General features: G+C 44.5%; 1 protein-coding gene across 1 annotated transcript in view; it reads right to left on the bottom strand.

The window, feature by feature from the left end:
* Window positions 1-14,185, bottom strand: part of fat1a (FAT atypical cadherin 1a) — a 51,931-nt gene extending 37,746 nt beyond the window's left edge. The window contains exons 1-3 of the mRNA XM_068751329.1: window positions 14,121-14,185; window positions 9,526-12,815; window positions 1,311-1,625 (exon numbers count right to left, since the gene is read on the bottom strand). Coding sequence (XP_068607430.1) covers window positions 1,311-1,625; window positions 9,526-12,787 — 3,577 coding nt within the window. The 5' untranslated portion in view covers window positions 12,788-12,815; window positions 14,121-14,185. The remainder of the gene's footprint in view (window positions 1-1,310; window positions 1,626-9,525; window positions 12,816-14,120) is intronic.
* Between the last annotated feature and the right edge of the window lie 8,955 nt (window positions 14,186-23,140).

The raw sequence follows: 23,140 nt of genomic DNA, 5'->3' as shown, positions 1-23,140 counted from the left end.
CATTAAAAACTGTAATCCTAAAAGCAGGAACTAATCACTTGAGAAATGTGAGATAAGAACATTGCGACACACTTTATCACAGATAACTTGTCTATAGACAGGCGGAAAACAACAACAACAGAATAATCTCAAAAGATTGCAAATGTGTTTTCTTCACAGCTCAACATTTTTGTGTTTTTTTTTAAATAGCATTATGCATGACTGTTTTGTTTCGAGATGAATATTCGATTTCCCAGCACCTTCTTTCCCAGTCTTGGACTTCTTATCAATATGAGGAAGCTTATCTTGTCGTGCATGGAGATGAAAAAAAAACAACCTTTTGTGTCTGCATACCAAAGGTTTCCCCTTTTCTTTATTTATTTGTGTAATCCTTCCCTGTCCGTTGGAGAGTGCCCGGCGTTACTGCGAGTCTCGTCTGGGAAGCAATGCTTGCATGATCAACCCTTATTTGGGCAGAAAATTCACAGCAATGCCACTAACACCAGAAATAACTCCGGTTTGTTGATGTGACAACCTCGGGATACAGGACCACACACACACACACACACACATACAAGGACAAACTGCAGCAACTGCTTTACTACATACTCGTCATCTCAATTCTCAATTTAATAAGCGCTAGCATTCCAAACCAAAATACACTTGTGTGCAAGCTTTAGAACAAAAAAAATAGAAATAAAAAGCAATTCAGCACCTGGCACTTCCAGAGAGTTTAATCACTTCCTTTTGCTACTGTGATTTATGTATGCTCAAAATGAGACTTATCTAAATTTACACCAACCACGCTTGATTTATTTCCTGAGCGGGTTTGTACACATGTGGAGCCGTTTCTGTAGGAATCACACTTGTTTTCCTCCAAGGGTAACGAGAATAAATCTGCTCATTTCCCGAGCGGATCTGTTCATACACGGAGCTTCGCTTTGCACCTACACGTAGCATTTTTGCTGCCGTACAACTAAACATAGCCAAGCCTCTTGCAACTTTAAAAGAACTCAGTGAATTATTAATCGTCACACACCATTTCCCAGGTACCATATGGGAACAGATTCAGGAGTGTTAGAGTGGAAATCCATTCCTGTCCAAGGTAAAAAATACAAAATGGTGATCTCGGTCTTCTTTCTGTTAACAAGAGATGGAACAGAAAGCTCACCAGATCAGCTTCCTGTCTTCCATTTGAAGCATTTCAGCCGATTTCTTTGGCGTAGTTAAAGCAGTCTTTCTATCAGCATTGCTCGATTATCCTGAAGTTACTAACGGGGACTTCCTGCTTTTATGGGGGTCATTTAAATTCACAGTAACCACAATCTTACCTGTCTTGGCATTGATGGCAAAGAAGCCTTGCGGATTCCCGCTGGTGATCCTGTACATGAGTCTATCGCTGGCCTTGGAATCTGGATCGACAGCATTTATCTGGATGATTGACACGTCTTTAGGGGAGTTCTCCATGACGGAGGGGTAGTAGACTGGTTCAGAGGTTTGCGGTGCGTTGTCATTCACATCCTGCACTTCGATGTAGACCTCGACGAAGGCGGAGAGCGGCACGACGCCTCGGTCCATGGCGTACACCGTGAGCCAGTAGTGAGGCGTGGTCTCGTGATCCAGCAGCTCCTGTGTTCGAATGATACCTAAAAACATGAGAAAGACATAAGGAAACGCTTTAGCCTTCACATACGGGGGAACATTTTTATGTACACTATGTGCAGTCTGAAGGCAACAGAAGAGCCAGCTGCCCCCAAACAGGCAAGTTTGGTTAAAGGCGACTCGTCAGAAACAAGGTGGGATATTCACAACAAACAGTCAGTGCTCTGGCAGGGAAGTATTTTATTACAGCCATGGGGGGGGGGGGCTGTGGCCTTCAGCTGAGCAAACAAAATGCTTTTTGGGGCGCTGTGAGTAGTATAAGCTGACACGGGCTAATTGGAGAGTGGAGGATGGGTAGGATTGGTTTAAAATGAAGGATCGGACAACGACAGCAAGACAGAGACGGAACCAGTTCAGCTGTAGTCTCATCATTGATTAAGGAAAGCCAGAGGCAAAGTCCACAGGTGTTAAAGATAACGCCTACCTACACTAACATTATTTCAACATGATTTTCTTAATATCCGGAACTAATAAATGCGAATCACGGTACAGACACACCCGTATCGTTGCTGTATATGGGTAATGCGACTCCAGACGCAGAGTTGCTGGGGCTCCAGCCAGTGGCGCCTCCACATCAGAATCCATTTCAATGGTTTCAATGGTTTATGTAAGCCATCTGTGGTGTCGCTGCTGCCTTTGTTCATACGCTGTAACGTGATGAATTGCAAAGGAGTGTCATTGAGAGCGGCCAAACAAATTGCCTGGGTTAAAAAAGTGACTAGAGATAATGCCCCAATCCTCCAATTTAACACAGAAGGGGCATTTGAGGATAAAGCTCTTTATTCTATGTCCCTGCTTTACTTTTTTGTTTCCTGCGTTTTGGGCCGGTTATCTTCTCTTGTCATTAGTCATTATTATAGCGCTCTTAATTAAGCTCTAGGCATGTAATAAGAAGAGTTAGACAGGCAAAGGAAAATAGGTAGCTCCCCGAATTCTCCCAAAGCCAGAAAGAAAAATAGCAACTGTATTTCCAAGAATGCAAATTAGAACTGCTTAAGCAAACTTGTACTGTAGCTTAGAGTCGACGATAAACCAAGAGACACAGCTAAACGTTTAGAGAAACTATGAGCCAAAAGATTTAACACGGTAATGTTCACATAATTGTTTCAAAATGAAATCACAGTACTGACTAATTTATGATATTGCTGAAGCTGAAAGTTTGCAGTGGAAAACAGAGAAAACTGAAAATGTTGGGCATAAATAAGAAACAAAGATGCTCGGGCGAACTGTCCTGAGGAGAGACACATAAGGAGAGGAAGATAAATGTTTAAAGACGCCCGCAAAAGAGGGAGTTAGAGGTAAAGAAGATGACTAGATAATCGTGCATGAAAATATCACAGCCTTGTACTGTTATTACAATAATTATTATTTATGGTATGATAAGATTTCATACCGTAACCGTAAACCACCACAGCCCGGGGTGAAGTTGTGTCGCACAGTCGCAGCAATCAGGCTGCGGGTTGAAATCTTTAGGGGCATTTATATTCGGTGCCTGTTTTCGTCTGGGCAACTCCTCTTAAGATAAGAGGTTTGAAGTAACAGATTGGTGATTGAAAAGGTGAAGCTGTAAGAGGTTGCCGTGAAGACAGGAGAGGAGGTGATCGTGAATGCGCAAGGAGGTGACCAGGAAACTGAGACACAATGTTTGTCTCTGATGAGCCTCAAAAATAGACTAAAATGCGTGAAAGAGCTCACAATAGGAAACGCTAGCGCTCCCTTTGGCTGAATAGTTTCAATCAGGCCGTGCAAGGCCAGATTTGCTTTCTGTTTTCTTTTCCCTCTGGCGTTTCTCTTCAAAGTTACTTGAGCGCAGAGGCATGGCGGTGGCGTCTTCAGACAATCAAAGGATCACTAATTATCGACGCCGCCAGGCGTGTGTTCTGCATATGTGCGCACTTGAAAGGAATGTCTTGCACAAGATACACATTGAATTGATTCTCCGCACGCTCGCCATCACAAGCGAAGGCGCAGCGTGACGAGGGTGAGATTTGCTTTCGACTTCAAACTGTTGAATGTGACAAGGTGCTGAATGTATAAATTAGAGCCCTGGACAGTGCGTGTATTGTCAAGACTCGCAAAAATCCAGACTGTCTTTGTGTTGTTTTGCTAATTGTTGCTTTGGGAATTAGCAATTAAGCCAAAATGCTGCGACTGTGTGCAGGAAGTTCATTGCACAGGAGGATTTCTCCGTTCGTTCTGCAGTTCCTTTGAACTAGCGCCGCTAATTCCGCTCACCCCTACCCCGCATTCCTCAGCCTTCTCAGGCCTCTGGGCGCACATAAACTTTCTCAGTGCTTTCTCTCCCCCATCTCTCTTTCCACAGCCCTGGCAACATGTTTTAAATTCCACAAGGACATTGTAGGACCTCGTGTCATAGAAAGGGTCCCAAACTAAGCCTTCCTGTTACCCAAGCAACTTAATATCACATCGTCTCAAAGCTCCCAAGACATCTGTAGCCAAGATATGTGCTTCAAAGGTATTAGGTTAATGCCTTAAATCTTTACAGTCAAAGTATGGTCAAAGACAGAAATGGGTGCGGTTGTTGAAAGCATAGCCTCGGCCATTCATTTCAACGTTTCGGCGCCATGTGACTGGTTGTGTTCTAGTCCAAGCCAAACAGTATTTACAGTCCTTAAAGGTTATTTTATCATGGAAGTCAAAAGCAAATGTATTCACGCCATTAGAGATGATTGGTTTGCACAGACCAGTTTCAGCCTACTGGTTTGCTGAGCCGCTCCAATATTCGTATTTGAGTATTTTACTAAATGTTTGTAGTTGCTGTATTTCTACTGTTATGCACTGAACTATTATGGCAAATAGTTTTTATTCGAAGCAGGGTAAATATCAGCAGGTTAATGTTCGCTTTGTACGTTAATTGCATTCATTATGAATTAAGGCTATCAATAAGGACTAGATGAATATACCTTTAAACACGTGTCGAGGTCATTTAAGATGAGGCTGTACGCATGCATGTATTTATACTGTGTATATCTTTCAACGTCCCGGCCTTCTGAGCCATTCAGGCTTTTTAACTTGCATGCATCGCCGTGTGCTTCCTGCGCTATCCTGTCAATAGGAAGAGGAGAATGGCTGTAAACAGCTGCAGTAAAAGAAGGTAATCGACACAAAATCAATCATTTCACCAGGCTGACGACGGAGATTGCTCCTAATCTGTATGCCGCTGTAACCCTGCTGGGGGGGGTTTCCACTTGCCATTTGGTGGGATAGAAAGCCACACTGTAAGAATAGCTCAAGTCAAAAGAAAAGACTAAAACAATGTATTTGTGCATGAACGGTTGAGGTAGCATTGGAAACAGACAATAATCTTTTCATGTAGTTGTTGCATCTATTTCCCTCTTTTTTTTTTTAAATTGCCTATTAATTCCAGTCAAGATAGCTTTTGGGACTTTACTCAACTTGGCTTGAGATACAAAGCTCCTATTGTTACAGGAAACGCCGCTATTTCAAAGGCACTTTGAACGCGCCTCGGAGCAATACTCTTGATTCAATATCAGGGTGTTAGTGAGCAGCGGTTACTGTTCCTCCTAAAGCTGAACTCACAGACAAACAGAGAGGGGAACGCAGGCCCTGTCTTCATTCTAGCCCTGTGAATACTTGATTCACATTTCTACACCGTCTACATTCTCTGCTCCACCGGATGCAACTGGCCAAAGTGCAGCTAAAGGTTCCGCAACAAAAGTCAATACAAATCAGAAAACAGCTTCAACATGAGTGCGAGAAAACTGCCAGAATTCTAGAGATGTAAGAATAAGCAAGAGCGAACAAACCAACTGTGAAATCGACCCCATACGGGTTTACCTTTGTAAACTACAGAAAGCTCTATCTCAGGTAGGATAGTTTAACTTAAGGGAAATTAATGGAAGCTGTGCCCTTCACCTGCTTCACCTCCCAGCATCTCAGAAGAGCCTCTTTCACACAAGTTACTGGGATAAGAGAGGCAGCAAGGGACAACCATTTGCTTCTGAATGCCTACCGCCAAAAAATATGAGTATGACAGCAATGAACACGCGACAAAGTCATGAAGAAACAAGCTTCCCAAGCAAAGATTTAATGGAGAGAATAACATGCTTCTAACTGGAGCGTTAAAAGTGTATTTTTCATTTAGTAACCTTCAATCAGCTTAATCCCACATTCCCAGATCAATCGCCACGGTAACAGCGTTCAAGGGTAAGCTATTTGGCATCATGTGTCACTTTGCAATCCTAAATTTATCTTAAATATTTAGGTAGTTAATAGCACATTTCTGACAGAACACCGCACTCTGACAGATGCCAGCACGTGCCTGTTTATTATTGCAAGTTTGCATTTTGCTTTAACCTAAAGACGGAGAAAAAAAAAAGAATTAAAAGCCTTGCATTTTTTGCTGGAAATGAAAAACATCCAAAAAAAAAAAAAAAAGACTGTGCCATTGTCTTTTAAACTGCTTCCTTTGTGTCCACAAAGGATGCATTCAAACTGCTTCGAGTGAAAGGGCAATGCATATATTACCCAACAAGAAAGGGCAACGCATACATTATACAATGAGCATCTGCATTTCTAGACCCAGCAGTCTCACCTTATAAGACTGGAAGATTTCACTTCAAACTAAGACACGCTTTGCTATGATGACATTTTAGTTGCAGGTAGTTGTGTCTCGCTCCTTATTGGAGCGTACGCTGAAACACGGCCCTCACTTGCTAGTGCGACCTGTGTTGTAATCTATGCCGGTTGACTGCTACATTCTTTTGGATCCCCTGCAGAGCCGCAGGCTATCATTATCCTTGATCCCCCAAAGAAATCATCCCATACATCTTTAGCCACACACTGCAACCTGTTTGCTTCTTTAAATCTGCTGAAAAAGGTCTTATTGTCCAATATTGCAGCAACTGTCTCTGAGAGCCTGTAATCGGTTTAGTCATCCCAGACAGTCGTAACTGAAAGAGTTGCTCATGTTATCCTCTCAGGTGTGTCTGGTGTACTTTGAGTAATCTAAACATGCTTGGATTTGCCTTGGAAATAATTGTTTTATTGCTCATCTGACTGGCACTAAAAGTCCACCTGAAACGGGTTTGGTTTGGTCGACCCTTTATGACGCATTCTTTCTTTGGCTATATGCAATTTGTGTGCTGTGCCCATGAGGTTATAATGCTCATAACCTTTCCGCACTCCTGACCCATATATGTGCTCCAGTGCTCTTTGGATTACAGCCACACAGTCAGCTGCTAACTAGGGTTGCAACAGGAAGCGATTTTCACGCTATGATAACTCATCTGAGAAAATACCACCTCTATGAGGAGGAGCAAATCTTTTTTTTCCTCTTCAAAACATGGCTCGAGGCCTGAAAAAGATCCATATCAGTTGACCTATAGGATCCTGAAATGTAAACCTGCGGCATGCAAGTCCTTAAAGAAGTTTAAGTGGATGATTCCCCCAGCACAAAACAGTATAGAAACAAACTACTTTAGGTTCCTATAGCAACTCATTCCTTAATTGTTGACTGTTAGATGCATACACGAGTAGACCGATGTTAAAAACTTTTCTACACAAGAACTCGTAAAGCTGTTCAAATTGCAAAGTTCACTTTTGATGCTCCCAAGTCAAAAAAATCACCTGACTTTTCTTTTAGCAGATTTGTTGCTGCTAGCGTTGGACAGGACACGAGGGAGGTGGTGGAAAGTCACAGTTTGTTTAAGGCAGGTCTGCGCTGCTTTTATTGCACATCAGAGTTCTGTTGCTAAGGCAGACGTGGGATGTGGGGGTGGAGAAAAGGACGGGGAAAACCTAAAAACGTCTCCAAACTGGGGAGACAGTGGATGGATTGGTGTAGCTACGAGATCGAGCCCAAACATGTAAGATACAGTATATAAATATAGTTAACTGCCCCCCCTCCACACACACACACACACACACACCCGTGGGCTATTACAATGTTTGGCTTAAAATCAAGTTACTGTCAACTTCATTTTTTTTTATTTGCACAAATACTACATATGTAGCCTGAAGTGATTTTAAAGTCCCACCCTCCAACATTTGGTGAAAGGAAAGTTGCAGACTACACCTACTCTAAAATCAATGGAAAGAAAATAGAACCGAAAAATTTATTTTAATTTATATACTGTTTTCATCCAAATGATCCTGCTTCTAGGAATATAAAACCACATTAAGTGTCTTTTCATAAGAGCTCCAGATTATATATATCACAAGCAAATAACTTACAAATAACAACATGGCTTCTTTTCCTTTTTGCACATCAGCCACTGGAAAATCAGATGCTTTAAACAGAAACTTTTTTGGTAGTAGCCACAGAATTGTGATTTACATTAATATAATGTGTATGTAAAATAGATAAAAACCATACAACTGGATGATGCTCTCCTAAACACCAATACTGTGAGGGTTTGGAATTACAAGCATCAAGTAAAACAGGAAAAGTCTTCCCTCGCTCCATCCCACAAATTCCATAACTGAAGGTGTGTGGCTCCTGGCTTTTTTCCTCACACTGCTTTCTCATTTGTTTTCTAATTTTAAAGCATATTAAAAACATTCTGGTTAAGGTCCACAACATGCAGCTGCAGCAATGAGTATATAGCCCATGCTTACATTTTCCTTTTGGAGGCAGAATATTTTAAATGCATATGGTAGCCTTAAATACTGCACCCTTCAACTAGTGAAATCATAGGAACATTACCTCCTCGGCTGTATTTCAGATGTAATCCATAATAACGGTACCCAGCCCGGGGCAATCCTATCATTGCACCTCCTGATAATCACATAATATAGGCCTCTGGGATTAAGTAGAAGATCAGACGACGCTTCCCAATTCTGTTCCCCGAAGAGGATCTTGAGTTAGAACTGGACAGGGCACGCTGTATACAATGGCATTTTAACATTAAAAGAGAGCTACAATAACACTGAACACTTGTCAGTTCAAACTTTAAAGATCACATCACAATAAATGTCATTTCAAAACAAATACCTATAAAAACAAACACCGTACACACCGAGGCTCCGCCTCATTATGCTAAACATGCAAATCAAAAGAATCTTATTTCCACAAGGAGACTCCCTGTTAACATCCTGAATAATTCACCAAACATTAAAGATATTAATCACTTTTACAAAATCAAAAGTCTGCAGCTGAGTAATAAACTGTAATTCCAGCTTTCTTATGTAGATATGAACCTTCGAGGTTCCATACGCCGAGTGAAATCAATGCATTATGCATTAAGTTTCACTGCCTCATTTAGACTTTAAACTTGCATAATGCAGAGAAGAATTTCACCAAAAAAAGCCACATTAAGCTGCTTGAGAATGTGGTTACCAAGTTAAAAAAAAAAAAGGAGGGCAGTGAGCCAAGGCCGAAACAGCCATAGCAGGCGTTTGCTAGGTTTTTCCAGACCGCTTATTTTGAGCTAATTTGAGTCAGCTGTTAAAATCGTTCCAGGCAGCAAAGCATAAATTAACATATTTTCTTCAAAATAATTAGAAACCAAAAGCATTAAAAATGTGTTACCGAAACCATTTGGGTAAAATGTTATTATGTGAAATATGTTAGCCTTTTCCAAACTGGGAATTTTTTTAGAATACTATTTGTCGAGTGAGAAGGCGTCTGTGGCTGAAGGAGGTGAATCTTTTCACTGCAGTAACCGGTCAGGAATGCCCACATGTCTGCGACGTAGACGGTCCGTCTTTTCCTGCCCTCAAGGCACCCAAAATGGAAAAATGTCTGGAATCAGGGGCCTTCCCCCTCTCCGAGGAGACTCCATTTACTTCAATTCACAATCTTAAATGGTTGAATAAACTTCAATTGCCTTAAAACATTAAGACATTTAATTATTCCAAGCTGCACAATGCACTGAAGCGGCACTGAAAGGAGAAACTCACCTGTTTCCTCATTGATGGTAAATATCCCCAGGCCGGATCCGTCCCGTATGGAGTATCGGATCTCTCCATCTTGCCCTTTGTCTTCGTCTTCAGCTCTTACAGTCATCACAGAAGTCCCAGCTAGTGCGTCCTCTTTTATATATCCTTTTTCCACAAACGACCTGAACAAGGGCCTGTACAAATTCTCGTTGACATCTACCACAGTCACCTCGACGAAACAGGTCGACGACAAGGACGTGGGTTTCCCTTTGTCTTTAGCTTTAGCCATCAGATTGTAAACCTGTTTTGTCTCGTAATCTAAACTTTGCACAATCCGCAGGGCGCCGCTGAGTTTGTCCACTTCGAAGTTCCCATCGCCGTTGTCGACAAGGCTGTATCGTACCTGACTGGAAGGTCCCATGTCGGGATCATGAGCCTCCAGCCACATGACTACAGTCCCGATCGGAACATCTTCCCTCACCTTCAGGCGGTAATTAGGAGGGACAAATTTAGGAGGGTTATCGTTCACGTCTTCCAAAGTAATTTTGAGCGGCACCGTTGACACCAGCTGAGGCTCGTTCACTGCCTGGTCGTGCGCTGCAATCTTCAAGATGTAAACTGGCTGCAGCTCACGGTCCAACGGCTTTGTCACGGTCACCACGCCGGTCTCCTCGTGGATGGAGAAATGATCCGTGCCTCCCAAGATCAAATACTTCACCACTCCGTTATCTCCTTGATCTTTGTCCGTGGAATCCACTTGTATAATTTCGGTCCCGACGGGAGTATTCTCACTTATTCGAACCAAATAGGAATCTTGCAGAAATTGAGGCCTGTTGTCATTAGCGTCGAGGATCTTAACGCCCAAGAGGCGGGACGAGGACTTCTGGGGTATCCCGAGGTCATAAACCGTGATGTTAAGGGTGTAATAGTCTCTTATTTCCCTGTCAAGAGGAGAATAAACCAAGAGCCAGCCGCTTTCCATATCGACTACGAAGCGACTTTCTGCATCGCCTCCTGAAATCACGTACACAAGTTTCGCATTGAAGCCACTGTCTGCATCCGTGGCGCCTAAATGGACAATCCGGGCCCTGAGAGGGAGATCCTCTCTCACTTCAATGACGCTGGGGAAAGACTCTTCAAACTGGGGGGGGTACCGGTTCACCGAGTGAATGTCGATAAAGTTGTCGTCTGGCTCGGTTTGCGTGTGGATCTTGCTGCCTTGAAGCAGCTTTTCAGCCAACATGGTGGCGACGCCAGTCTCCACGCACTTCAACTGGACGGGCTTGCGAGCCGTGACGACCGTTATGTTCATGATCATTGGCCGAGTCTCGTGTTCCCCGTCCGTTGCAGTGATCTGCAAGCTATGATGGGACGCTTTAGCTGCCTCGCCCTCGCTCAGCGTGTGCTTCAGTGAAAGCACCCCGGAGTTTGGGTTCATTTCAAACAGATCGAGATCATTGCCAGCTTTAATATTGTACCGAACCAGCTGCAGTTCGTCGGCATCTATGGCGGACACCGTCGTTATCTGCTCTCCGACGTCGTGATCTCTCGGCACGGTCGCTTCGCAATCTATGTTCTCGAACAGGGGCTTGTTGTCGTTCAGGTTATTCAATGTTATGGTGACCGATGCCTCCACCTCTCTCCGGAAGGGGGATCCCCAATCTGACGCTCTCACTCTGAGATTATAAATCCTCGGCATGAGCTCGTAATCTAGGACCTCTGAGGTGCTGATGACGCCGGAGAAGTAGTCTATGACGAACGGCTGAGGGCTCAGATTGGTGACGCTGTAGGTCACGTAGCCGTTCTCACCTCGGTCGAGATCGGTGGCTTTAACCGTTACCACGCTGGTCCCTGTGGGCACATTCTCGTCGACGGTGGCCTTGTAAGACGTCTGCTGAAACTCGGGCGCGTTGTTATTGACATCAGTCACGTCAACGATCACTTTCGTTGCCGCTTTTTTGTCAGTAGTGATCACATCCAGCTCAAATCGTGGGGAGGACGCGGCGTTGATCGGTCCTGCAGTGGTGATTAAGCCAGTATCTGGATTGATAGAAAACCAGCTCCTGTCGGTTTGATGCCTAAAAGTATATTTTGTCTCTGGATACTTTGGCATGGCTGTTACCATAGTGACAGGTGTATGAAAGGGAGCAAATTCGCTCAGGTTGACTTTGTAGATGGCCTTTTCAAACACAGGAGGGCCCACTTTGAACTGCGCCGACGTGACATGTACCAATTTGACAGATGAGAACTGAGGAGGGCTGCCTTTGTCCTTCGCCTGTAAAGTCAGGTTATATCCGAAAGGCTGGCTTTCCCAATCTACGTCTCTGACAGCTTTTATTTTATACTCCTTGCTCCCGGGGCTGGTTCTCGCAGCCTTGAACTGCTGAAGCGGGTCACCGGCCACGATGCTCAACGATGCTATTTCTCCATTTGGTCCATGGTCATTATCCTCAACTGTCACAATAGCGTAAGTGGGGTCGCGGTCGGCATCGGAGGGGGCCAAAGTCACTGCGGTGACGACAGGAGCGTATTCATTGGCCTGCCCCACCCTCACCGTGAGTTTAGCCATGCTGCTGAAGCCGCTGCTGCCATACAGCTTCATCCCTCTATCCACCGCTAGGATCTCCAACTCGTACAGCTTTGTCTCGGAGAAGTCGAGTTTGCCGGTCAGAGTCACCACGCCACTCGTCGGATGGACTGCAAACATGTCTGTCCACTCTCGGAAACTGTAGTAGTATTCTCCATTCGTACCGATATCGGCGTCCGTTGCCGTGACCTTGGCGACGCTGGTGCGTATGGCCGTGTTCTCCGGCAGAGAGATGCTATAGGAGGTTGGTGAGAACAGAGGCCTGAGATCGTTTGTGTCCAGTACCTGCACCTTAACTCTTGCGCGACACTCCACGTCGCTGCTCCTCTCTGAAGCTTTCACAGTCAGCACATAGTGGTCTTTCACCTCCCGGTTCAGAATGGCAGTGCTGCCTCCTTTGGTCCGTATCCGCAAAAAACTAAAATCTCCCAGCAGGTAGTCCTCTGCTTTGAATAAGTTCTCGTTGTCCCCAGAGATGATTTTGTACCGTATCTCCCAGGCTGGATCCGAGATATAGATCCCCATCTTGGTGTGAGTCTCCAAGTAAGTCTTCGCAGCAGAGTTCTCGTAAATTGTGGCGTTGTAAACAGGGTGGGTAAACTGCATGGAGGTGGCCCTCGGGGTCCGTTGGTTCCCGGCACAGCCAGGGAGGAGCTGCAGGAGCAGCAGAAGCAGTGGAACCAAGTGCCTCCCCATTTCCGTACCGTGGTCTCCACAGAATCACCTGCAAGCAGAAAGAAAAACATGACTCTCCGTGCTACGATGCACAATTGCATCATGTTTCTGTTCAGGCTCCTTTAAATAAAGTTTCAACCGATAGCTTGGCTGATAAATGGTTAAATAGGTTCCATGTGGAGGCAAGATAAATCAGAACAGCCAGTTGGGTGATGAGGAAAAAGTCTGCACTGCCCCCCCCCCCCCCCCTCTCTGCACAAAGCCAAACGCAAACTCGCTTCTTCATAACAAAGGAGCCTAATTTCTTTTTTTAAGACACAAGCTTAATGAGCTCAGAGAAGATAACGGAGAATGGGAAAACATAAAACTCTTACATGTCCTTCTGGTAGCAAAACATATATTCATGCAACATGCAATAAGACGACTTATCTGCTCTTCCACCAGTCATCCTAAGAATGTGTACCAGCAGTTACAACTATGTAATGCACTGACTTGATCATTCTATTCTCCTTCTCCGTTCCACCGAGCTGCGGTCGCTGTTAACGGCAGCGACGACCTCGAGTTAGATTTTTAAAAATGTGCAGATTCATGCAATTCCCTGCAGCTTTACAGCATCTCTGCTGCGTGGGAGTCCGTGCATGTTGCCATCTGTGCAGGAGTGTTGCTCATAAAGAGCCACGTTATTTACTTTTGGCGTATCGGACCGAGCTGGGTTTGGTTACTTGATGATTAATGCGGGGTTAATAAGTGACAAGAGTCGCTGTAAAAGCCGAAGTGTCCGCCTTGCAGGTCGCTCACAAAAGCACCATCTGCTTTTTGGAGACAACTGTGGGGAAAAAAGGGAATCCGAGTATCTCGGGAGTAAAAGTTAAATTTATCTTTTTCACAAGCAGCGAATTACATGAATTTACATTTAGTTTGTGTGCAACCTTATCAGCATCTTAAGAATCAATAAAATATATATACATATATTGGAGGAAAAATAAAAAGTTAGGAGCCTCGCGACTGTTTTATTTCAAACCCCATCCCCCAACTAAAGAAACTATAGAAGCCGTGTGCTTGGGGGGGGGGACACAGTCCGCATTTCTGCAAAGATAGCCCAAAAGAATCCACAATCTCGTGCCCGAATGGTTTCTAAACATCACAGGCAAATGCGTCACCAAAATAAAATAGACATTCCGACAGTTCTGCTCGGCTCAAAGTTCCTTCGAGGCGGACAGAGAGCAGCGGCGGCGGCTTCACAAAAGCAGATCTAACTTTGTAAAAGATTCAAAGGTGTAGAAGTCAAAACCTCCGCCAAGTTCAAACAAATAAATAAATAGACCACGGAATGCACAAAGGACGACTCACGTACCTCTTTCTTTTCCTAATGTCGCATACTAGGAGGTTTTCTGTGCGGTTTTACGAGTCCGAATCTCGGCATGGTACTACGTGGAGCAGTCTCCTCTCCGCTCCTCCATCCACCACCGACAGGCAGTCTCTCTCTCTCTCTCTCTCTCTCTCTCCCTCCCTCCCCCCTCACTGCTTCCCTTTCTTTCTCTCCCACACTTGGAGCTGAACGGTATCTCTCCGCGCCGCGCACGTCCGGAACTACTTACCGGTTGGGAACAGGATAAAAACCTTTCCGCTGGGAACCAGAATTCCGCCGAGTATTTATACATTTGTATTTTTTTTTAACTACCATGAGGATCCACTCAACTAAATCTAGATTTGTTTTATATCCATCGGGTCACTTACAGCAAAGCCTTTCCTAAATGTATACTTTATTTAAACTTGGTTGAGGCATGTTTATTGCGGTCTCCGTATGATTTTTGACTGTTTGTATAATGTAAGTTAAACGCTGTGGCGTTTGAAAGTTGAATTCTGTCTACTTTACCTTCATCTTCATTATTGTTATAGTAAAACAAACTGATTTGAGGGGAGGGAAAGGGAAAAATACTGTTCCATTCATAAGGAACCGACCTCAATCCAATACTCGCCTCATCACATGCAGCTCAAACCACTTTGTGATTTTGTTTTTGTGCAAAAAAAAATATGAAAAAAAAGCCTTGAAATAACCCTGAAGCTGTTGTTAACAACCCAACACTATAAAAACAGCTTCATTTACACTGCAATTAATGCTCACTCTCCTGAAACCTGACCCGTGAATTCACATCCTTTTGATGTATGCGTAAAATGTAGATCAGCTTTATTTTTGAGAGCGAAATCGTAGCTCCGTTCGTCCTTGAAGGAGATAAATATGAGAATAACATCTCCAATAAAAGCTTCCTCGTGCGTAACTTTTGTATACCAGCAATATATGCTCATAGTGTCATTATTCTCACAAATGGCCGCGGGAGCGTGGCCGCTGCGCGTCTGATGGCGCTGTCTCACTGTTCTTGTCCGGGACTGCAGCGCTTGCATCTGGCGCGCAGACAGAAAGCCACGGCGCCGCTCCTGTGCGCTTGCGGTGTGTGTGCGCCAGCGCGCGCGAGTGCGTAAACCGTGCGCATTTGTGTGCACAGTATTTGGATGCATTTGCACAAGTCAGACAGGGGGGGGTCGTTTTTCTTCTGAGTAAAAGTCGAGTCGCGAACAAAGTTTTATGAGTCATTGTTCGAATCTCAGCCTCGTATAGTTCGATTCAAAGCTACTTACCGGAGCCAGCTGGGCGGCCGTCCGTCGCGTCACTCCGCAGAAATCCTGCCGGTTAGTCGGAACATATTGTCTGCAAGCATCTTTTTAGTCCTTCTGTTCTTTTAGGATCCTCCACCGCCCCTCGTCGTGTCCCAACCCCCCCGTTGCGCTCCGGCCCCCCCACTTTGCAGCCTTCTAACGGAGCCGCAGGCTGAGGTTTGCCTTCGTCCTCTCCTCCACTGTGGATCAGGTGGAGCGCACGCTGTTGCTGCCTTCAGGTGAAGTCGTAAATATCGCAATCACGATAGGAGGACCGATACGGGTGGAGGGGGGGGGGGGGGGTGACAGTAATGGAGAGGGGCGGAGTGAGTGGAACTTAAAAGAGAAAGTGATGTCTTTGTTGTTGTTTGTTTACTGAATGATTTGTTGTGACGCTCCATTTATCTCGTTGTCACGCAGATAATCCCATTTCGGATACTGAACGCACAGCAACGTGGATTATTGTTGTTTAATCCCCCCCCCCCCCAGCCTTTACAGAATCACGTGTATTTAGATGCTAAATGTGGTGTAACCTGTTTGAGAATAACACGACACTAAAAGTGCAGAGAAATGTTTTACATTTACGCATTTCAAACACTCAAAACTGCCGTGCCAATCAAATCTCCCCAAAATGATACTGACATCGCGAATCACGGCTATGACGTCACGCATTGCTGCATGCACATCTCAGTGGGGGGGGGGGGGGGGGGGTGCCTGCAATTTGGATTTTGAAACAGCCAACCAAACCCATAGCACTTTTCCTTTTTCTTAAACAAATGTGAACTCATTTCACAACTCATCGCTGCCGTGCCCTGTTGAAAACCTGCCATGTAATTCTTAATATGATCAACTTGAGCAGCAGAGAAGCCTTCATTAAGCGGCTTTAACATGTGGTTAACGGTTAACCCGACACCGTGCCGTGAAGTGGCTGCCAAAAACATGCCAGAGCTCGGGGTCTGGTGGAGCCAGCGGTCCGGCGTGACAATTCCTGCCTAATGTCCATTCAGCAAGGGCTCATTAAAGTCACATTTGCCTACAGGCTGAGTAAACGAAGGAGACATGGGTATGGTGTGTGTGTGTGTGTGTGTGGTTGTGTGAAGGAGGGTAAGATTGAGCCTTTGTGTCAGAGCGTGAGTCTGTAATGTTTCATCTCTCTCTCTCCTCATTTGGTCTCCCCTCTTTCTGGCTCCCAGGTTTGTTCTACAATGTCGGGTATCTGAAGCAGCCGTTTCCCTTTCGCTCTCTCTGTTAAGTCTCACCCCTCTGATCTGCCTGTAAAGCTTTAATTGAATTCAGGTCAGGTGATGCCCAGGGCTGCTTCCTCTACTTTGATCTCGCCGTGCGTCTGCAGTCCCGGCCGCTGTGGGTCATGTATAAGTCCCCGATGGACCTCGTGGATGTGCAGCGTTTGCATTGGGAGGCTGTAGTGATGGAGAATAGAAGTCCATAATGTTGCAGCTTGACTGTAGTTTTATTTCCTGTTGGGTTTAATTTATTTTTAAAGTAGGAACAGATTTGAAGATGAATGCTTGATGGCGGGATTATTGGTGTCAAAGGGTGCAGCGGCTGAGATTAAATTCCTCATCCCGTTTCCGCGTAACTCACTTTACGCTGAAATGCAGCCGACGATCTCTCCCGTCCACGTGGAGTCGAGAGTTGTTGGGGAAAAGGTATGGGACTGGTGCGCCGAGGGAGTTGCTTCTCCTTTCCCTGTGACGGTCGCCCAAAGATGAAGGTTCCCCCTGCAACCTGAAACTGGCTGGAGATCAGGGAAAGATCCAGGTGATTTGTAGCGCGCCTGCAGCAATAGAGAACCCGAGTAATCTGTTTCTCCCGCCACCGAACCTGTCTAGAATCTGAATCCAGAGGCAGAGAGAGATTAGAATAATTCAATATCTACCCTGCTGTGTTGTCCTCAAGTAAAGACACTGCCCACCCCCTTCCTTCTCACACCCAGGGGCCGGGCGGATGCCTCCATTCTTAAGATGGCCCTCTGTGTAAAAAGAACAAAGTGACTGATATTACCAGGCTTCAGAATGAAGCTTTATTTTCTCACACACTGTATACAATGACACATTTTAAATGCATTTTTAAATAACACAGTCAATTTATGGAAATAACAATCAAATGGCATTTCCCCTGAGGCTGAAAACAAACAGGTGTATTCTGAAAATAGTAATTTCTTTCCTCCAGCGAGGCAGGAGATTATTTTAGCAAAAGCTCCCCGGTTGTAAAAGCTTCTGTAATTACCTTTTTTTTTAAATGACACAAGAATATACTGTGCTGTATCTGTAATGACCTGTTTGGAGAGCTAACATTGCTGCATTATTTATCTGTGTTGTTACTTTAAGGGCACGCATGCAAGTGAAAAAATAAAATGTTTGAAATAGATTAGTGCACTTCTCTCTGCATGCAAAGCCAAAAATCAATCGCTTCCCTTTTTTCTCCACCTTTTAACTATTGACTTAACCGCGGTTGTGTTTTGAAGCTCTTTGTTATTCACAGGTTCGAAGTTCAACCCCCCCCCCCCCCTCCCCGGGTGGATCGCAAAAGTACATTCAAAATGTGCTGTAAACAGACTGCTCACCATAGGTGTTAAAAATAAAAATAAATAAAGAATGGAGAGGTCAATAATGAGGATTAAAATACATATTTTAAATATCTTATTGTGCAGTGTTTTCAGATATTACAAAGAAGTTTGACGGAATTTTGTCTGAATGCAAAACTTCTGATGCTACTAAAATGTAGTTGCACTATTGAAGTATAATATATATATATATATATATATATATATATATATTCCCACAAAGGTAGCTTATAATAAATACTGTTCTAACTGCAGTCAGCAGCTAGTTAGCTTAGCACACAGACTGGAAACAGGAGGCACTGTCCAAAGCCAACAAAGTGACATCCTATAAATCTACCAGCGCTTGTACAATTGCATTGCTTGATTATTCCTTAAAATAATTTAACAAGCTAATTGCTTTACTAAACTGCTATCAAATCTGCTCAACCTGTTATATGCAGGACAAATGCTGGAGTCAAGGTGAATATTCCATGACAATTCTGTAATTTAATCTGCCCCAGCATGCAGACTCGGTCTCCATTCATTCTGTTGTGCATATGTTCTTGTCACGCAGCAGCATCATACAGTGTGAGCTGTTATATTTCACCTCCTTCAGCTCTCTCTCTCTCTCTCTCTCTCTCTTGAGAGGCCAGCTATTTGCTGTGATGTAATGTAAACGCAGTGGGGGATTAAATACAAACACTGACTGATATATTTCATGCAGTATATTATCCTTGTTTATTTATTTTTCCCCTTTCTATAGCCTAATCCCACAGAAGTTGAGTCTGGATTATACACAAAAGGCGTATTTTGGACATGGATTTGCATGGATGGATTATTAAAACATTGTAATGGAGGCTGATGTTTAGAAAGAAACCTCCATCTTCTTGTTAACACACTTTACTCCTTCTCCCACCCTGGGAGCACGGATCATTTCTTGTCGGCATGAAAATTGTGAATTTGTACATATATATATCAGCAAGAAACAGATGCCCAAGTCATAAATATTCTGCTTCACATGATCTCCTTCATGTTTTCAAGACATGCGGGGGGGGGGGGGGGGGGGGCAGACAGAAACAGACGCCCAGTGCTTGTATGATCATTTAAGATAGGGATGGCAGACTGGGAATGCTTTGAACCCCTGAGGACGATGTAGCGTTTCAGTCTCGCCCATTTCGCATTTTGCTTTCAATGAAGTGGTGCTCAGAAAATAGCAAATTGCATATAAATCCAAACTTCACAGTGTATTCATTTAGGTCTCCGCAGGACGCCACCTTGTTCATCAATGCCCTTCCTTTGTACCAAAACAAGTCAATTCCTTTCATCTGGCAGCCACGCATTATGCATTCAGAGAGACACATTTGCTCATCTAATAGGAGCCATATCGAGTCTCACATTTAGACACCTTAGTCAATGCCCTCGCGCTGCTTTCTATTCCTCAGATCGGGGGGGGGGGGTCGTATTACTCATGGGAACAATTAAAAAGATCTCTCATGAACAATTCTCTTGTCTTTCTTCTGCAGACTAAAAAACAAAGCATCAAATAGAAGCCATTTGTGTGACTAAGCGCTGGAACACGTCCTGAGCAGAGTCACAATGGAGCACAGATGCTTGGTCCCTGCCTGCAGACGATATCGTGTGTAATCGCGCGTCGGCATCAAACAGTCAGGACATCGTGTTCAGACCGTTCGCGTCTTCAGAGCAGGTACAAATTGGACTTGTGCAATTGCAGGTGTCGCGTTGCTGAAATCTGTGAAACACCAGTTCTTTGTTATGGGTAACCTAAAACTACCGTTCACTTTAACGCTAAACGAACCGTTCATTAAACCCCCGAGCAAGAGGGATGAACTAGTCAATCGTAGCTTAGCAACCGGAGCAAGCTGGGGCAGTTAGGTCAATTAGAAGTATCGTCATTTTAGCTTTTAGAATAGCAAAAAAAAGAACAAAAAGTACAACCATAATTTAAAAAGCAAATGTTAACACCTTGGTTAGCACGTCTGGCTAATTACCAATGCTAAAAGAGCCTTTTCTCATCATTGTCTGTCTGATCCCTGATGGCCTAAGCAAAACCCGATGCCTGCACCTTTTCATGTCTAATGGACATCTTAGCTTCGGCCTCGTTCTTTTAGTTTCTCACTTTTATTATGTTAAACCAATAAATGATAATAATGACCATGATAAGCAGCTTGCTGGGTATATCGGCCACCGATTGCAGCTGACAAGCTTGCATTTGGAACGTCAAATTGGACTGTTTGAGAAGTTGTGAAGTCTATGTGAAACTTTGCCCCTGTTATCATTGTTAACAGCACATGTGCATGAACCAGAAACCTTCACAGGTGCAGCAACGGTAACTGGACGGTCGGTTGGGCAGCAGCCAGAAGTACTGCTTCAAACTTTCCACTTGCTCCCAGAGTTCCCAGCAGTCACAGTGCATGAACGATGCGTTCTTATAGTGCATCACGTGCAAGAAACCGACACTATGAGATGGACACCAGCTTTATCTCTTCTCGCAAAACCCTGTGCAGGAAAATTGCAAAAACGCTTGGGTGGCAAATACTCAGCCCTGAGGACGTGTTCACCGAGGGCTACACTGGTGGCCTCGACAGCCTTGTCATTGTAATAAGGCCATTTGTTCCTCTGCGTATGTGTGTTTTGTGTGTCAAAGAGTGCAACGCTTTATAGACGCGTGAACTAGTTCTGAGACAGCAGCTTTAATTGGCATGCATCTGAGTGTTGAAGTTCCCTCCGCCTGCATGACCCGGAGCTGGAAATCAGTACTGGGGACAGAGATGCAAATCAGTGGCGCTGCAGGCAGAGAGAATGCTGTTCGTCAATGTTTGATGGCATTCATTCTCTCCAATCAACAGGCCGGTGAACTCAGGAGAGCACGGAGATATGATCGAGGGACGCACGCGTCGAAAATGCATTTCAAACTCTTCAATAGGCGGCGAAAGAGCAACACGCATATTGAATCCGTGTGCTGTAGATGGCAGTTTTCCTCAATGCATGACTGCAAATGATGTTTGTTGTTTGTTTGGCTCTACTGCAGCTGGCTGCCGGCTCAATTCCAGCCAAGGTAGGATGGACTTAAAGAATTAGCATCGGTTGTGATTGATTGGGATCCAACAATCCGGCGGCTTGAGCATGTGTTTTAGCTGTTCTGAGAGAAAAGTCTAGTTTCAGACTCTGCGTTTAGAATATAGAGATGCTATAGAATATAGAGATTATTTCTGCTAGCGGTTTTCACCCTATGGCCCCTCAGGGATTGGGAAATCAGTCAGATGATTATCGACAGTCGTTTTAAACCGAAATCCACCTTGTGTCTTTGTAGGTTTAATCACATCATCCTTAGCAGGACACTGGTGGCGTACAGGACGTGTCTGTGATGTCAGATGGGACTCTTTTGGAGAGATGTTTTTGAAGTTTGGACCCTGGTTTGATTTGCTTGCTGTGATCTTGGCAGAGGACGCCTGGATATTAAACAAACGGAAAGAAAAAACAAGGGAGCAATTCAGTTTGGATTCATATCAGTTGGTTCCAAATTTAATTAATCCCAAATGTGTTCTCCGAGTGTTTTTTTTTTTTTTGTGGTCAGGGTCACGCCAACATTTCTTAGTTCTATTTATTCATTCGTGATTGGCTCACTCACATATTGCTGCACCAGAGGGGGTGTGCCCCCCCTGCTGAGAAGATACAGTCAGACAGATTTGAGCGGTTATTATTTATCTATATTTCCAAGGTCTGGTGCGAAAAGAAAAAAACACACAAAGGAAGTCAAAGCGAACAAATAGATGGACTCAATTTCCAACGACTAAAACTTGCGGCACAGACGACTCTATCACGCAGACGTTCCATCCTCGAGTCTCGGACCGCTGAAAGGACTCAGCGCCTTGTCTCAGACGTTAGGCTGACCTTTGTTAAACAACGAACCTCCCACAAACAGATAACCGGCCAATTCCCGCCTCAGGAAGGCCTCCACCACGCGACAATGTGCCTTTAATGACCGAACCTTCCCCAGCTGAAATGAGCTACAATTAAATGACGTCTTCTGCTTTAGCACTAGCGCAACCCGAAAAGTTCACGGTCGCTGTTTTTGCTTAGCTAATAACAATCACCTCTCAAGTGCATGATCTTTTCTGAGAGCGGGGATCAATACGGCATGCCATGATGCGGCAAAGCAACCACTGTTTACTTTACCTTAGCGTATCTTTCGCCCATTTAAAAAGGTCAACAGACTCTGCTATACTGATGGGCTGAGAGAACCCTGCCCTTTCCATTTTGGATTGATCTGAAGGTTGCTCCAAAATCAACTGCACTCGCCCCCCCGCCCCGGCTATCCATCTTCCCGCGTGTCACTCTGTGTGCATCCCAATGTGTGTGGATGAGTGGGTTTGTGCAGCGGGCTTTTGGTACAGTTCATATATTGGAATAGTCTTCAAAGAGATGGCTCAAAACAGTGTTTTTCCATCAGACAGGTTCCCCCCCCCCCTTTGAAGGTCTCTAACGAATGTCTCTTCCAGCCCGGACAGACTTTGGGTTTGTGTGCAAAACACTACAGAGGCAGTTGTTGCGGGGGGAAGTGGCAACAGCGGTGGCGATTGAAGTTTGGGACGAATGAGGGTTGAGGATTAGAGCGTTCAAACATCGCTGTCCTGTGCAAGCCTTGATATGACGGCTCCTGGGGACGGGCTGTTCTGCACCGGGGACGTTTCCCAGAGTCAAAGAGCAGCGGCGCACTTCAAACAGTCTCAGAAGAGTTAGTAGAAATTAGCAAAGCCTTTTAAATACGGAGAAGCATTGAATAGATTAAACATTTTCACCTGTAGTGTTAGTTTGAGCAAATAAGGTTTTGCTTCACGCAAAAAGAAACTCTGTCATCTGTCACCTCCACCTCTGCAGTTCTTACTTCCTAGCTTTTCCTTTTAGGTTCAATCTGGCATCGATTTCTCTTTCAGGAAGTTACTGAAGTCTTTGTAATGCTCACGTCACATCTTCTCTGTTTGCAGTGACACGTGGTAAAGCAGCCACATTTTGGTTCGGCTTAGCACGAGTGACCGCACATGCCAAAAAAAATCTCCAAGAGTTCCATTTTCAAAAGAAGAATGAGTGACCAGGAAGTAGACTGTAGAAATGTTAAATCTAATTTTAAAGTT

This window comes from Brachionichthys hirsutus, chromosome 17, assembly GCF_040956055.1.
Source record: "Brachionichthys hirsutus isolate HB-005 chromosome 17, CSIRO-AGI_Bhir_v1, whole genome shotgun sequence".
NCBI classification, from domain to species: Eukaryota; Metazoa; Chordata; class Actinopteri; order Lophiiformes; family Brachionichthyidae; genus Brachionichthys; species Brachionichthys hirsutus.
The sequence above is the reverse complement of the archived record's forward strand: the minus strand, read 5'-3'. Positions and strand labels throughout refer to the sequence as shown.